The following is an 18,219-nucleotide window of genomic DNA, read 5'->3' as shown; positions in this document are numbered from 1 at the left end:
CTCTCAATGCAGAAAAAATTACTATCAAACAATAGGAGCTCCCCTAGCAAATACTGAAGGATGAAAAAGAATCACTAACTGAGGATTTGATGCTCTCAAAGGAAGAAACCTTTCAGATGACACTTTCGCAAACTGGTTGCTTGAGATCTTGCCCCTCAGGTCTATAAGGAAGACTCAGAAATGCCTCAGCAAACCTTGAATGATTATCACATTGGTGTTTCCTAAGAGCATGCACCAGTGGTTACACATGAAGTTTTCAGACAAGAACTAAGAAAAAGGTCATATCCCAAATGCCAGACAAACAAATGTGGCACAACATGTAAGTCCCATACAAAGTCGGTCGCAACTGCTGCTTTGCTGTGACTCCCCTGTACAGTAAGTTTCAAACATCATGGCAAGACACCAATGATCATCTAACTAATCAGACAACGCAAACATATTTATTCAAATTTTTAGGAGGTAAAAAAAATAGCAGATACCAATGCTTTATGCATGCTCAGGGCCCGCTTATAAATACTCCATTCAGTGATATCCTAACACAAGTTTGCATCAGTGAAAAGAAACTGGCAAAATCCACCTCTTGCCATTCAACATGTCAGATGGTGAAGACCAAAACAGAATGTTCCATCAGTTTTAATTTTTAAATACGATTGTCACATTGGGAAAATGAAATAAACACAGTAAAATAAACTGTACAAAGGCAAAGTAGAATAACAAAAAATATTTTACTAAAACATAAGATTTACAGAAGTTTCCAGACAAGCCATACAAAATGGTCACAAGCTTTTTCTTGAAGGAAGGATTCTACACTTGACAGCAAAGTCACAATGTTATTAGTGAGGGCTGTAATGTTTGTTTAATGTTCCCATTTTGGTTCAAATAATCAAGCTTGTCCATCTACAGCGTCTAAATAAAGTTAGACTTGGCTAGAGAGCATATTCTAAAGAACTGGTTAGCTGCTTTTAACCAATGCAATTAGATCACCATAAAAGGGGGGAAAGGAGCCCATAAAATTAAAATAAAACTACCTCTCCCCCTCAAAAATAATAATAAAGAAAAACACCCACACCCCTGCAGCTAACCCTGACAACTACCTTCATTCACAGTGCTTTATACTTAAACCATGATGGGGGAAATGAATAAAAGCAGAGAGGGGCCACTGCTTTTAAACGTTTCACAACAATCCAGATGGTACTTCTAGCCTCTGCTCATGCTTTACAACAGTGAATCAGGACAAGACATAGATTTGCTAATGTGCATTTAATCACCAAAGGACTGAAGATGTCTGGGCTTTTATTCTGTAATGTTTCTAAGACTGTGTCCATTAAATGCAAACAAAAAAGGAAGAAGTCTTGGCAGAACAGGAGAAGTGATGCACACTTGATGATCAGATCGATTTTAAATATTATTCATGGCATATAGCCTAGTCCATGCTCTAGCTGTAGACAAAAACAAATATGCAATTATTATTTTACTTAGTTCAATGTTACTTTCTAAACTCTATAAAAATAAAGCAGTATTATGTTAAATTCATGCCATTTTCTATCATCTGAATCAGACAAAAAGACTGTGTATATCTAATTAGCAAAACACTACAATGTAATCCAGAAGTTCTACAAAATTCAGGATGAAAAAGTGGTCTTTTGCCTCCATTTCTAGATATGCTCTCCATTAATTTTGTTAAACTCCGTAACAGGAAGAAGCTTACTGATTTCAAACTCCCTAGCTATAAACTGACATAGTTTTTATAATCAGATGAATTACAAAAGCAGCTCAAAAAAGTTTAAAAGTTTTCCATTATCTTTATGTACTGGCATCTACCAGATGAATGGTATTTGATAAACCAGGTATAGGTTACACAAGAGTTGAAAGCTCCCAATTACAGGTTGCCTTTACATTTGGGGGGTCACAAAGGCCCTAAGATCAAGCTTAAACATCTGTTGTTAAGAGGTGTCTACATACTAGAAGCAGATGACTTATCCCCCTTAATGTATTTTTTGCTTTTTGTTAAGACTCTAAAAGAAGTTTTTTAAAAAGTAGTATATGTTTGTTTTAAAAAGTAGAAGTGGTGCAAAGGAGAATGGATATTAAATACCTGTTTCTATGGCTTGGGCTTCGTTGGTCTTCCACTGCTCCGCTACATCATTTGCTAACGGATCATCTGGATTGGGAGCACTTAACAAAGCCTGGATCGATAGCAGAACTGTGCGGATCTGCAGTGCTGGGGACCACTTATCTATGAAGGCAACAGGCCCAGAATGATCAAGCATGAAACAACAGCCCCAGAACTACTGCATTTCATTCCCACAGACTTCTGTGGTCTTTATATAAGGCAAGTTTTCAATGTTCAGATTCTCAATATGGAATGTTTACGAGAAAAAGGAGAAATCTTAATAACATATTGATAAAGGTAACACTTACCTTTCAAAATATCTAAACATATTCTTCCCAACTTGTCTACATTAGGATGATAAATTTTGGTCATGAAACGTACTTTAGGGGCTGCCATCGGGTATTCTTCTGGAAGGAATAGTTCCAGTTTAAAAGTCCCTCCCTCAAAGGGGGAATCCTGGGGGCCAGCAATGACCACATGAAAATAACGGGCGTTGCTCTCATCTGGTTCTGCTTTAATGCCAGGAACTGGTTCTGCCAGCAAACGCTGGGTTTCCTACAACAGAAAAACATAATATATTTATGAAACATACGTTATTTTGCTAAACATCAAGCTAAAAATTAAGTTCACTTCTTGGAATTGGACTTAACAGAACTTCTCCAATTTCCCCAAGGGTTTTTGTTTTATAAAACTCTAAGTTCAAAGAAAAGACTACTTAAATAATCCCAGTCACCTGAATGCAACTGCAGGTGAATACTGATGACATATACACTGCAGCTACAAATGTCTGAAAATATGTTGATAATAAAAATTAGACTAATGAAACCAATTTTATACTAAGAAGAGAAGTGAAGAAGAGTGGTAAGGAGGAGACGAGAGAGAGAGAGAGAGAGAAGAGAAAAAAGAAAACATATCTGGAACTACCAAAACCAAGATGTTTAAAAAATAAAATTAGGGGCACGTAGCTAGCTCAGTCAGTAGAGCATGTAACTCTTGGTCTTGGGGTTATGAGTTCAAGCTCCATGTTGGGTGTGACGATTACTTAAAAATGAAACCTTTTAATTATTTTTAAAAAGTAAAATTAGTTCTAAAAAGTTACTGAAAATCTTTCCTCTGAAAAACAGAAGAGAATGTAGGGGGGTCAAGTGCCTGGGCACCTAAACAGGGCTAGAGAAATATATACAACCTGGACCCTTATCTGCTTCCCAACCATTAGTTCTCTTTTCTTTCTCCTTTCTCTCTTCAAACCTCCAGTATCTCTATCCTCACCTTCACTTTTGGCTGATGACTCTGTTTTCTATTTCACAAGAAAACAGACACTTCCTTAAAGTTCCCACTGTAGCACTTGTATACCCACCTTCAATGGTGTGCCCATGTGCTTTGCCTGTCGTCCTGTGGATGAAATGGTTGTCACTCTTGGCTAAGACTGATCTCTCCTCCAAAACACTAGATTTTATCTTCTTCTCACCTATTCAAGCATCTTTTCTCTCCTGAGTCATCAGTTCCCCTTCTTCACTGGATCTTTCCCCAAACTCTACTAACTTGCTTTAATTTCTCCCCATAAGAGCAGAAAATAATCTTGACCTTACTCTTCCCCTACCCTCCACCAACAAAAGCTCCAATGCTTTGCTGCTCTTTAAAAGTTACCTATATTTGCTTGTCTCCAATTTTTCTCCTCCCCTCCTATCTTGAACACAACTCTCCAATCAGGGTATAGCCACTAACCTGCCTGTTGAGGTCATCAGTGATTCCCACACAGGTAAATCAAATGGTCAATGCTTAATCTTCATCTTATTTGACCTAAATGTAACATCTTACCCAGCTGGTCTGCCCTCCTCCTTGCAAAACATCACCCAACTTCCTGTCGCCAAGCTCTTCTGTCTTCTGACTCTTCCTACCTTGTCTGGCTGCAACCTCTGTGCTGGTTCCTCCCTGACTCCCCAATACTGAAGTGCGCCCGGGCTCTGTCCTAGGGTTTCTCTATCTACACGCTTCATAGTGATCCCATATTGTCCAATGAATCTAAATATTAAATGCACCCTGTATATGACCATCTCCCCCAATTCATACCCAGCACAGATCTCACCCCTGGATCATGCCTCTTCTATCCATAATGACCTGTTCAACAGCTCCCCTTGAGCGTCTAATAAGCATCCCAAACTTAGCATGATTTTCGTCACCCTCAACCTGTTCTTCCTTCAGAGCCTTCTTCATATCAGTTAACCATAAATCCATCCTTCCAACTGATCAAATGTTTTCCTTCATATCCCACCACATCTAAACTGATCTGCATATTTTGTTGGCTTGAATTTCAAAATCTATCGGACTGCTCCTTACCCCCTGCGGCTCCACTTCTCATCCAAGCCGCCATCAGCTCTCAGCTGGCATACTGCAATAGCCTCACTTTGTTCTTCCTGCTTCTGACCTCATTCTCTACTCCCTCCTTGGATTTGTGTTTCACGGACCTTTCAAAGTCCTTATAATGGCCCCCCAAGAAAAGGCTTTATATGATCCCCTCTAGCTACTTTTATCACATCTTTAGCTATGTTTCCCCCAACGTACTCCCATCATGGCACTTTGTTCTAGCCAGATTAGCTGCTTTGTAATTTTCCAACCTGCCAGGCATACTCCTCCCTCAAAGGCTTTGCCTTTGCTTTTTTCCCCCTGAAATTTCTATCTGGTTTGCCCCCTCAGAACTCCTAAGATCTTCATTCAAATATGTTTTCTTTACAAGGCCTCCATAATGGAAATAAAAGCCCATTCCACCCTATCCCACACTGTCCCTATTCCTGTTCCCCTACTTTATCTCCACAGCACTACAAACATATTACATATCTCACTTATTTTGTTCAGAATGGAAGTGCCATAAAAGGAGATTTGTGACTGTTTTATTTACTGCTATATCCTCGGCATCTGGAACCCTGCCCGGCACCACAGATGTTCAATAAATACTTGCTGAATTATGAATCTATTTGATGTTACAAAGAACAAGGAATAAACTATCAGAATCGCATCTTTAACATTAAAGCAGTATTATTCAAAGCAGGATGTGCACATCACAGAAAGAAGACAAAAGGATCCATTCAGGCATGGGAAGAAATAACCTAATTTCTATTTATAAACTTATTTTTAGCCCAGAATAGTTAACATACCATAAAAGAAACTAGCAATACCATGTGTAATTTTATATATTAATAATATACTTTTATGAATAGGCATGTGCAAAGTTTTAGAACACTGCTATATCTGAAGTTTTATTTTTTTTTTTTTAATTTATTTATGATAGTCACAGAGAGAGAGAGAGAGAGAGGCAGAGACACAGGCAGAGGGAGAAGCAGGCTCCATGCACCGGGAGCCCGACGCGGGATTCGATCCCGGGTCTCCAAGATCGCGCCCTGGGCCAAAGGCAGGCACCAAACCGCTGCGCCACCCAGGGATCCCTATCTGAAGTTTTAGATATGAAAAACAATGAATAATAATATTGTATTTACACTGCCTTCACTTAAGAAAAAACATACACCTTATACCATTTCATTCTACAGTGTACAGGGCACATACTAAAAAAGATTTCCCAGTTTTATACTGAAATAATCATAAGATGCAGATAAAAAATTAAACCCTTTCCCAAACTGTGTTAAACTCCTAGCCATTTAAAGTAATATCTTCAGTACTTTAATTAGAGAACAGTTTTTTTTCTTTTTGCTTTGGTTTAATCATGGCAATGCAAGGGCAAATGAGAAACTGAAATGCTGTAAACTACTTTCAGCTAAATATTCTTTAGGTTAAAAGTAACACATTTTCAGAGCATTAAAAATACCAAGAGGAGGGGTGCCTGGGTGGCTCAATCCCTTAAGCATCTGCCTTTAGCTCAGGTCATGATCCCAGGGTCCAGGGTTCACACCCCGCACTGGGTTCCCTGCTCAGTGGGGAATCTGCTTTGCCCTCTCCCTCTGCCCCTCTCCCCACCCTCATATTCTCTTGCTCTCTCACTCTCTCCCTCTTTCAAGTAAATAAAGTCTTAAAAAAAAAAAAAAATCTCAAGAGGCAGTAATGAAGCCTCTCACTGTGGGAAGCCCTTCGACATGGAATTAGAAAAAAAGCAGCCGGCCTTCACTTTTAGCAAAAAAAATAAAGATAATAAAGATATTGAGGATGAACAATAATAAAGGAATAAGAAAAAAACTGGATGGTAAAATTCCTTGAATTCTGACCTCTCCTCATCTCCATCCTCCTACTGTTTTGCCCCAGGTCTTAATATTTTTAGAAATCCATTAGGAGGGAGACTGGGGGAAAAAAGGCTGGGGTCTAGGAACCCCAAAACCCCACTCCCTGGTTACACAAAGTAGTAGCAGCTCTATTCAAAACTAAAAAAAGGCTGCCAGAAGGGCTTCCAAGATCATATCCCAAAATAGCCTCAAAATTCACTCTTAGAACACATTGTCAGAGATTTAGCATTCCTTTCTCATCTTCGGTTCCCCCTCAAAATAAAAGAGTCTTTCTAAAAATTGTGTATCTTAAACATATAACATGGCCTAATCAATTGTAAGATCTAATCAGAACACATTCTAGAATAAGCTTTTAGGTGTGGAAAACCTTTTGAAATAGTTTTTATACGCTCTCAAGTTCTCATGGATTTTGATATAATAAACAGATGCATTATTATTTGACTACATGGCACTGACTTCCCAAACAAACCCACAGCATAAATCATGGGAGGAAAAATGAATAAAAACCAAACCAAATGGAACAAGTCTCATCCACAGAAGCTGAAGTCAATTTTTTTTTCCCCGAAAAAGGCAAAAGTGGATAGGAAATAAAATCCTTCCTGCTACTACTCACACATGGTTAAGTATGAAACACCCTCTAGTTTTGTATTATCCTCTGGTAGAAAAACAGTGAAGTACAGTGGGATTTCATCAAGTCTAGAAGTTACGGGTTCAAATTCCTACTGCATTGCTAACTTAGCCATTACTTTTGAGCAAATAATTTACACTGCTCTGAGCCTCAGCTGACTTATCTATATCATAATTAAGATTACCTCTCATGCAGAGTTGCTTTGAAGATCAAAAGAGATACTAGAAAGACTTAACAAATAAGATCACATAAGAAGGTAGCAGCCACATACAACCAACTCAAAAAGAATGTAAGAACAAAGCACAATAACAAACTTTAAGATTAAATAGCAGTTTGTTTTAAAAAAAACAAAACAGAATAAACATTTGTTGCATTATGATCCTACTTGTTTAAATACTTTTAAAAGGAATTAAATAACATCAAATTGACCTACTCCTCAATAGATCTACTGGGACTTGAAGAGCAAATTCCAGGATTATACCACAGTAAACTGTAGCCTTTGTCGACTAAATTCCATTAACTAGGTCTTGTCCCACTTTAAAGTTCAATAACAACTTGTGGTCACTATTAAGCAATCTAAGTTTTATTATATATTTTTTAAGGCAATGACTGAATTATGAACAGTAAAATTTTAGATAATAAACAGTATTCTTACAGAGTGGCAGGGGCACCTGGGTGGCTCAGTTGGTTGAGCGTCTTGATTTTGGCTCAAGTAATGTCATGAGCTCAGGGTCCTGAGATCTAGCCCCAGGTGGGGGCTGCACACTCAGCAGGGAGTCTGCTTGAGAGTCTAGGCTCTCCCTCAGCCCCTCCCCCCTTCTAAGAAAAAGAGAGAGGGGCAATTTGAATATGAGAAAAGTTGATCCAGTTAGTAACTTTCTATATATACTTCCAACATATATCTACAACAATTAGGTTTTTCCCCATTTAGAATATTCTCTGGCAGCACCTAGGTGGCACAATCAGTTAAGCACCTGACTCTTGGTTTCAGCTCAGATTGCAAGCTCAAGGTTGTGAGACCAAGTACTGCCTCTGGCTCCACGCAGCATGGAGTCTGCTTAAGACTCCCCCTGCTCTCTGCTACTCTCTCCTCACCATGCCTTCTCTCACCCTCTTACTTTCTCTAAAACAAACAAACAACAACAACAACAAATATATATATATATGTATATATATATATATACATATATATATATATTCTCTGAAACACAAAAATGCAATGTATTACTAACAATGTTAACTGTGGATCTTTTAGATCATCTCACCTAAGAGCCATCTGACCATACTTGAAAACACTATCAATTTTGTTATCACAATCAGTCTTACCAAACTGAAAGATGCCTCAATGATGTTTACTCCATGTCTACTCCAATCTCTCTTAACTACATCTACAAGCAGTTCTAAAATATTAACAAACAGAGGCTCCTTTTTGGGGATTACTGATATACAGCAAAAGCCAATTTTTCAATTGTAAACTACTTAAGGGCATCTGCAACTTCATCATCTACAGTAAGTGGGCATTCAAAAAAAATTTTATCGTTTTTTGAGTATTATGTCTCTAAAATTTTATCCATGAGCCATGTGATTTTTACTGCACAATTCTGGTTAACACAATGAATTTTAGAAACACATAGATCTCATTATAACAGAACTGACTGTATTTATTCTGGCTGGGATTAGAAACAGAGACAAAACTGTGCTCAATTTCCCCACTACACTACATCCTTACAAAATCAGGTCAGATAGAGGTGTGTACAGCATTTGATAAAAATGGGTGATGAATGTTTCTCTACAGCAGTGCTGCCCAACAGAAATGAGCTGCAAATATATTAAATTTTCTGCTAGTCACATTAAAAAGTAAATAGCTAAAATATTTAATCTATTCAAATAGCATCATTTCAACATGTAATATAGAAATTGTTAATATTTCATAATCTTTTTTCATCCAAAATCTTCAAAATCCAGTAATTTATACTTATAATGTTTCAATTTAAACTAGCCACACTTCAGCTGCTCAATAGCCACATGGGGCTAATAGCTACCATACAGGACAGTGAAACACAATCCTGTTATACTGTTACTCACAGATTATTAAAATCTGGTAGAGAAACTTAGAAGTATCACCTTTTTCCCCTCAAAAAATTCTATACAAACAGTAATGTTACAACATCTAAATCACTAATAACCGGAATGTGGGTGCTATTGTTTGTTCCCGTCACAAGATTATGTTTGAAAATAATGATTTGTAGCAATTTCAAAAAAAAAAACATAGTATGGACAGAAATTACTTAAAACAAGGCAACTATATGAAGAAATAAGGGTTAGTCCTTGAAGAATCATTTTAATTTTTTATAGTCCACACTACCCCCTAGTGGACAAAAGACATCACTTATTTCAACCCCTTTTCCTTTGCAAATGGCTCATAAATTATTTTACTCTAATTCACTAAATTTTTTTTAAAGTGTTTATCCTAAAGTCAGGTAAGAATAACAATTCAAGACATATCCTCCATCTTCTTCCTTTTCTCCCTCTACTGCCACACACATAAACCTCACAATGTCCTTATCTGAAAAGAAGGAAAATGGAAGAAGCTGTTTCAAACACTTCGGTACCAAGGACTAATAAATCTTGGGACACCTGGGTGGCTCAGCAGTTGAGCCTCTCTGCCTTTGGCTCAGGGCGTGATTCTGGAGTCCCGGCATCAAGTTCCACGTCGGGCTCCCCGCATGGAGCCTGCTTCTCCCTCTGCCTATGGCTCTGTCTCTCTCTGTATCTCTCATGAATAAATAAATGAAATCTTAAAAAAAAAAAAGGACTAATAAATCTTAAGATTTTAGACCAAGGTATCCCTTTAATGAAAAGCTTTATTTCCAGTTAGACTGACAAGTAGCAAGAAAGTACAGCTAACCCATGAACAACACAGGAGGTAGGAGCACCAACACCCTGCACAGTTGAAAATCCAAGCATAACTTTTGATCTCCCCAAAAACTTACTAATAGCCTACTGTTGACTGGAAGCCTTACCTATAAGGCAATTAACACATATTTTTTATTTGTATTATATACCGTATTCTTACAATAAAGTAAGTTAAAGAAAAGAACATGTTAAAAAAAATCATTAGGGAGAGAAAGTACATTTAATAGTACTGTACTGAATTTATCAAAAAACAACAACAAAAATCCACGTACAAGTGGACTCATGTGTAAGTGGATCCGTGCAGTTCAAAGGCGTGTTTTCTTAGGGTCAACTGTACTCTGTATTCCACTTTGAGTAATAACACCCAAGAGATGGAGTAGAATGACCTGGGCTAGAAATCTGTTTTTTTTTTCTCTCAACCCAAGACCAAATCAGTACTTCCATTAAGTTCAGTGAAAAGAAAAAGAAACTTGGAAGCCAGAACTTCTGAAAAGCTAAGTATATAGTCAATCAACTTGTTTCTCAGGTCTGAATTAGTCTGGAAGCATCTCCCCTATACTTCCACAGTTTCCTGGGCATTACCACCACTCTTCTTAATACAGCTAGGACAATAACTATTTGAAGATGCAAACTCCAGCTAGCATATAGTAGTGATCAAGGGCTAAACACATGCTTGTTCAAAGAATAAATGTATCCATGCTTAGGCACCACACAGAGCTGATATGAATTACTATACTTAACTGTGTTAGTGAGTAACTTCCACCCAGGAACAGCATTTAAAATTATTCCAATCACTGACAACAGACAAAAATCTGAAAATTGTACTAATAACAAAGTGTGCCACCAACAAGGAAAACCATTAGGCTGAATTCCTTGTCTACCACCCCCCCCGATTCTTCTGTTCCACGAAACACATCAGGTTGTACTATAGTCTGTGCCCCCAACCCCACACCCCACCCTACTCTTAAATTCCATAAGGGCAGGAACTCTGCAATTATCAAGCACTGCGCTCAGATATGCAGAGAATCAGTAAAAAATCAAAAAATAACTGTGCCAAACAGGGACTCTACATGTATTATTAACTCATTTAATCTTCATACCCATTTTACAAATGAGGGAAATGAGAAACTCAGAGTGACCACTTATATTATAACCAAAGCTAGCAAGTGGCAGAGCCAAGATTGAAATCCAGTAATTGGACTCTACTCAGTCTGGCTTCAAAGCCTGATTTCTTAATTTCAATGGTATCTACAAAGACAATGAACAATATGAACAGTACATCTCAAATGTTTGGCAGGACTGTAAATAGCACAAAAGTTAAGGAAGGTCTATTTTCAGTCCTTCATAATCATGAAGAAGTGCTTCATTAAAGAGGTAATTTAAGCCACAATATCACTTTTTTTCTCTTTTCGTCCTTTGGGACTGGCAATTGAAGAAGAATACAGTCTTAGCCACATAAATGAAGTAGAAAAAACTATGCTGTGCTTGACAGAAAAATTGGTATATGCCATTTTGACCTGGAATTACCTATTATATGGTAAGCTACTTTGTCTATCTCTGATATTACATGAAACCACTATGCTCTGAAATGCTGACTCTGAAATATGAATTTACTAACAATTGTTTATTTTGTACATGACATTGTCATATCAACTAATTCACAGGAAGAATAAAATACAGTACACCTTTGTCTCCTAAGAATTTATTTCACTGTGAGTATAAAATACACGTAAAAGCCAGTTTTTGAAAGATGCATTTTCGAATGGGGTATGTCAAGGTTTGTTTTGTTTTGTTTTGTTATGTCGAGGTTTTAAGGAAGGTACAGGTGTGATTAGGGATACTAATTACCAACAGGAATAGACTGGGAACACATGTCCTTGTTTATTCTAAAGACATTTTAAAAGTTTTCTGGAAAGATAACTTTACATCTCTATCTCTTTCCTGTTTTTTGAAAGATTTCTAAATATCGGTATCACAGTAAAGACAATGAAAAATACTCCATCATAAAACATTCATGAAATTCTTGATGGTAAAAATGTCCTTTGAACACCCAGCACTCTAATTAGTAGACTCATCATGAAAGTGAACATCTCCATTTTCTCCTTGGTTTCTGATTTCACAGACAATATAAACACTTCACTGCCTGGACTTTCTCTAGCACTAGCTCAAAAATTAAAAATATTCCTTTGATGATCTGAATAATGTAACCGTCCTTTTTTTTTCATCCTTCTGTCTTAATGAATTCTGTGACTTAGGAATGATGTCTTAGAACTCTGAATAAAGAGACAATCTAGGGACGCCCAAGTGGCTCAGTGGTTGAGCGCCTGCCTTCAGCCCAGGATCAAGTCCCACATCCAGCTCCCTGCTTGAAGCCTGCTTCTTTCTCTGCCTGTGTCCCTGCCTCTCTCTTTGTCTCTCATGAATAAATAAATAAAATCTTTTAAAAAGAGAGAGAGAGAGAGAGAGAGAGAGAGAGAGAGAGAATCTAGCTTATGGTAACACTTCATTGAGATTGCCTGCTGTTACAAGGTCCTTATAGTTACCATTAACAAATTCATCAAAAAGCTTTTTAAAAACTTGCATATTTTAGATTCTGGGAAATATATAATTTAGTAGGTGGGGGAGGAAAGGTCTTCTGTATTCATCTTGAATGAAAATAGGCAATTTTTTAAAATGCCTGTTTCTGTATAGTGAAAACTAAAATTATGAGTGATGCATTAGCAAAAAACACTGAACTTGTACTTAAAAAAAAAACAGCATTTAAGTTAGAATTAATCTAGACTGTAGGTTTCTTTCTTAAAATTTCAACTAGGTGAAGTTGATAATCCATTTTAAGGCCTTGATATGTGTAATTTCAGCCATCTGTCTACACATTTGGCTACTATTAAGCAGTAGTAAAATTTCCTCATTCATTCATATCTTCCCTCTCCTTACTGTAATGTTGGAATTTGGAGCTTAAGAATGTCAAGGTTTGAAGTAATTGTTAGAAAATAGAAAAAGTTATCTACAGTCAAACAGGATTATGCCTAGCAGCATAAGAAAAATGAGGTTCATAGTGGATGTCCGTCATTCCTTTAGACTACCTGACAGGCAGACAGCCTTGTTGGGGAATAATGCCTCCCTCAACAGAAGCTTTAGTCTTAGAAAATTTCCTAACTTTCTACTGAGTATGTGAGACCTAGGCTAAATCAAAACCTGTATGACATCAAAGCTAAAATACAGAAGATCCATTCTGGAGATAATACCAATAGTTACCTCCAGACTACCACGGAAGAGGTTCTAGTACAGCATCTAGTCTCCACCATGATGTGATTCAGAGCCTAATGTCTTTGGCACCCCTGAAGATTATGTGAGGTATCTAATAACTCAATAAATACTATTTCCACTTAAACTAGCCAAAGTTGACCTCCCCACTGCTTGCTAAAAATACAAAGGCTAAACTAGATAAAGAAGAAAGTGAAGAAAAAGTAAGAGTTAACAGACTAGGGGTTGGGGAGATGAAGAGGTTAAGAAGCTAAATATCTCTTTGGGATTAAATGAGGTCAAAGGAGAACATCAAAGTTGGCTAACCCCTTTATCAAAGAACTTCTATGTAGTTGAACAGTCTTTAAAGAGGAAATTAATTTCACATTAAGAGAACTAACTTCAGGGATCCCTGGGTGGCGCAGTGGTTTGGCGCCTGCCTTTGGCCTAGGGCGTGATCCTGGAGACCCGGGATCGAATCCCACATCAGGCTCCCGGTGCATGGAGCCTGCTTCTCCCTCTGTCTGTGTCTCTGCCTCTCTCTCTCTCTCTGTGACTATCATAAATAAATAAAAATTAAAAAAAAAAATTAAAAAAAAAAGAGAACTAACTTCAAATATATAGCCTGATATACCTACCAGGGAAAAAACTTGGAGCTAAAACATCTCTAATCCCAATTCTAACTGTATCAATTTGTTATACAACCATACACACTCACTTAACCTCCCTAACCTTAAAATTTAGTCCCTTGAAATATTTCAAAGGTTCTCTCTAGCACTGAATTGACTGAACATTTTATTATTGGAATGGGTTAAATCTTACTGTTATATGCTCCTTTCTACTAGAAGGTCCCTTTTTAAAATTCTTTTCTTAAAAAAAAAAAAATTTGAGATAGAGCAGAGGGGAGAGGGCAGAGGGAGAGAGGTCCCAAGTAGACTCCATCCATGCCTGACATGGGGCTGAATCTCAAGACCCCAAGATCACAACCTGAGTTGAAACCAAGAGTTGGGTGCTTAACCAACTGTGCCACCCAGGCACCTCTTTTAACCTTGTTATTACTGTTCACTCCCTGTTGAAGGGAAGAAGTATTATGGACTCTATCCCCAGCATCTACTCCAATGTTCAATATCTAAAGAAAAAAATTGTTGCTAATGGTACCTGTTTTCCCCAATTTTTTTCTACCTGCTCATTAAAGAAAAATATAATATCGACTTAAATAACATTTTATTATGTTTGTATTTATTCTGATAAAGACATCAGGTCTTAAAAGCAGTTTAATACTTTTACATTTTTTTATCTACTGTGCCAGTACACCCCACTCTCCTGGTTGTTTTACAGGTAAATTAATCAACATGTATTGCAAACTAAGTGGCATAAATAATCGTTTTTATTGGCCTACAAGCTAATGGCTACACTTGTACAACTACCATATATTACCTACTCAATCCTTGATTACTAGTTATTTCAGGTTTCAAATGTGGTAATCACAACAAAATTTACGTGCTAAATGCCTGAGGTTTCCACTCATAGGAAAGGCCTATGCTTGTATTAATAGGTAAGACGGATGAAAGCAGAGCAGCTGAAATTTCAGTGATGCAAACAAAAACAAGTTATAGTTGGTCCAGATTTGCATTCCCAATCCAATGTGTGCTACTGACACAAGTGTGTCCAAAATCCAAACCACAAGAAAAAATTATTTTTTCACACACTGCATACTAACTATGAGATAAATTAGGAAGCAATCAGATACTAGAGATACTGTTTCCCCCAAATAAGCATCCTTCAGCAAGGCTGCCATAATGCACCACTCCAAGAGGGGCCCATTCACATCACAGTCTGTATGAATGGCACCCCCTGAAATTGTGCAGTGCAAAATCCCAAGTACTTTGAATTAAAGAATAAAACTTCAGTTTAGCAGCTATACAAATCAACATCATTGTCAAACTCATGGAAAATTGATTATGTGGTAATTCTAAGGAAATCAAAACAGCAATTCCAATAAAATCAGAATATATTATTTACCTCACACATCTCATTTTCCTACCCACTGGTGCTAAATGGGCATTCACTGTGCTGTAAAAAAAAAATCCATGCCCCATAAAGGTTATTCATTTTGTGTTATTCATTTATTAACACATAACTGACGAACACAAGTGTACCCACACTGAGATGATGATATTCATTCTTTCCAGATTTATAGTGAGCCGGCATCCTTGCAAAATCATAAAACAGTAATAATATTATAAGTCTCAGTGTATTATGGTAGGCTCTCTTCTCTGCACTCTAACCCTCCCAACCACCTTAGAGCTAGATTAGTGTATTAAACAGATAAAAATGTAGAGATCAAATGGTCTGTACAAGCTAGTACTTGGCACAGCTACAAGTCAGGCCCAGAAAAATTTCCCCACATTCTGTGCTCCTCCACACACACAACCCACACAGCTCCCCATTCCCAAAATCCTTTTGCCCTTCTTCAAAATTAAGAAGTAGATCTAAGGCATTTAAGACACTGAACATTATTTTGCCCACAAAGCAGCATTTCTACCATTTTGAAAAGTCAACTGTTACTTGAGAGGTAAGCAAGTGACAATGCTACTGACTAAAAAAGCAGTATTGTTGGGCAGTAGGGGTGACCTTCTGCAGAAAGCTATCTCTTACACACTTTTCCCCCAATAACTGTCTGACTCCCCAGCTACATTAGTCCCTATAGGTCAAGGCCAGGGTGTAGGTTTGCAGCCTCAATACTGAGTACCACAAAGTGCCTCACATTCTACGCCAGCTGAATGAACGAACAGATCTAACTATACTCAAAGAAACCCCAGAGAGAAAAGAAAAATACTGAGAAGGTAAACGGGAATTTAAGAACTTCCAAAAAGCGTAGGCCCAGGGCTTGAAAGAGCCAGACAGTGGCTATAAATGGCGGGAATATGCAGAAAAAAATGATTTTTTAAAAGTTTTAAGCCCAATATTCATGAACTATTTCACACTTTTGCTCTAAAACTTTGCCCTTGCTATTTTCGTTACAAGTTGTTCACTTAAAGGGCCAACACTAAGCACCAGAGTATCTGGCTTTTGCCCCTGTAGTAGCTTCAATAATCTAATAATCATTTTTCTCAAGTTTAATAATGATCATTTGGTAATAAGAACTAGTTGAGATATTAAAGATTCAGTCTTCTACCTCACGGTTTTTGGAAGATTTTGAAATGAAATTGCTCAAGAAAACGAGATTAGAGATTTTAATATTTCACACAGTATCAATCTGGTTTGAAAGTTAAATAATCTTAAGAGATCCATAGAAGTATATAAATAACTTAGCAAATACTCTTCTGTGATTTCAGATGACTATTTTGTCTTGTGCCACTGACCCAGAGAAGAAAATGACCCAGACAACTCAGATTTTAATGTAACTGAAATAAGCACAAATTTACATACTAAGGCAGACATATGATAGAGGATCTATATACAATAGTCCTGGGTCACATTCACCCACTTCATGTGGGACAACCAGAGTCTCTGCAACAACATAATATGAATGCTGAACTTAGGGCTTGCTAGCAGTGTGAACTAATATATTATGTAAAACTGCACCTAAACAAAAATAACAAAATCTCAAACAAAAATTACAAAAGCTTACAAAATTATAAAATAACAGATTTAAATGGTCCAATAGTGTTTTTCTTGAGGAAAGCAATTAAGATGACTGAGAGGTGGGAGACACTTCAGCTGAGTATCCTTTTGTTGAATTTTGTGACATGTCCAAGTATTACTAAAATTTATTTATTTTAAATAAAATCACTCAAGGAAATTGAATAAGCATTTTAAGTAACCATATTTTGAAAGTGACAAAGTCTCATTACCAAGACAACCCTTAAAACTCAGGACAGGGATGCCTGGGTGGCTCAGCAGTTGAGCATCTGCCTTTGGCTCAGGGCGTGATCCTGGAGTCCTGAGATGGAGCCCACATTGGGCTCCCTGCGTGGAGCCCGCTTCTCCCTCTGCCTGTGTCTCTGCCTCTCTCTGTCTTTCATGAATAAATAAAATCTTCAAAAAAAAAAAAAAACTCAGAATAGACAAAGATTTAAGAAAATGCTATTTATATTTACTGTTATGGAGAAAACTGGCTCTCATATACATGGCTGGTGGGATTAGAAGCTAACCTAACCTTTAAAATTTCGTGTCTTGGGATTTATTCCAAGGAAAAACTGTGAATGTGTTCAAAACCACAGCTCTGGAAATAATGATCACACCAAAGCTGATGGGAAAAAGATGTTGTAAAGGTAGTATGTAACACCAAAGAAAAATATCCTTCTACGTAAGTGAAAACACACACTTCAAAACAGTACAATCTCTTGGTTAAGTGTTGTGCTGGGGTGGAATGTTCCAAATCTTAACGAGATGGTGGTTTCATAGCTGTTGTGAAAACGTAAATGGTATACTTAAAATGGATGCATTACTTATATGTAAATTACACCTTAATAAAGTTTATTTAAAAGGGAAAAAAAGTGTAGTGTAGGTCTTGAGCTTACTGAGGGCAGGAAGTGGGTCTTAATTTGGGTAGACAGGGCTCCTATTCACCTGAGCATTTGTTGAGATTTAGAGGCAAGAGCTACACTGACCAGGCATTTGAGAATTTGAGCAGTGGAGCAGTGCAGGAGGAAAGAACCTAGAGGAAAAACACCAAGAGCCAATGAGATGGCTTATGACCACTGGCTGCTAAACTCTCAACTCACCAATAAAAATCAGTCAACTTGAAGAACACTTGCAAATACATAGTGCACTCTTTACAGAAACTGTTGAAAGGGCTGAACTGTGTGTTTGGGTTATAAAGCATATACAATCTCAGAACCACAGACAAAAGAAAACCTCAAGACCTTGAAAAATGGCCAAACCTTGGGCAGGACACTGATTAGAAAGCTAGATAAATTTAGTCAGAATTCCAAGGTGTAGGGATGACACCCAAATTAATCCTTAAAACTAACCTGGATGTTCACACATGTTGTTTCATTTAAGCCTCAAAACCACCTCCAGAAACGTACACAAGTGGCAGAATGTGGGCTAGAAAGAAGCACACTGCAGTCAAGGGCTCTTTTATT

At 37.4% G+C, this 18,219-nt stretch overlaps 1 protein-coding gene across 1 annotated transcript in view; it reads right to left on the bottom strand.

Annotated features, from left to right (window-relative positions):
• Nucleotides 1–418: 418 nt before the first annotated feature.
• The window catches only part of UBE2N (ubiquitin conjugating enzyme E2 N), a 36,181-nt gene continuing 18,380 nt past the window's right edge, over nucleotides 419–18,219 (bottom strand). The window contains exons 2-4 of the mRNA XM_041738664.1: nucleotides 2,422–2,668; nucleotides 2,096–2,236; nucleotides 419–1,439 (exon numbers count right to left, since the gene is read on the bottom strand). Coding sequence (XP_041594598.1) covers nucleotides 1,399–1,439; nucleotides 2,096–2,236; nucleotides 2,422–2,668 — 429 coding nt within the window. The 3' untranslated portion in view covers nucleotides 419–1,398. The remainder of the gene's footprint in view (nucleotides 1,440–2,095; nucleotides 2,237–2,421; nucleotides 2,669–18,219) is intronic.

This window comes from Vulpes lagopus, chromosome 23, assembly GCF_018345385.1.
Source record: "Vulpes lagopus strain Blue_001 chromosome 23, ASM1834538v1, whole genome shotgun sequence".
Classification (NCBI taxonomy): Eukaryota; Metazoa; Chordata; class Mammalia; order Carnivora; family Canidae; genus Vulpes; species Vulpes lagopus.
The sequence above is the reverse complement of the archived record's forward strand: the minus strand, read 5'-3'. Positions and strand labels throughout refer to the sequence as shown.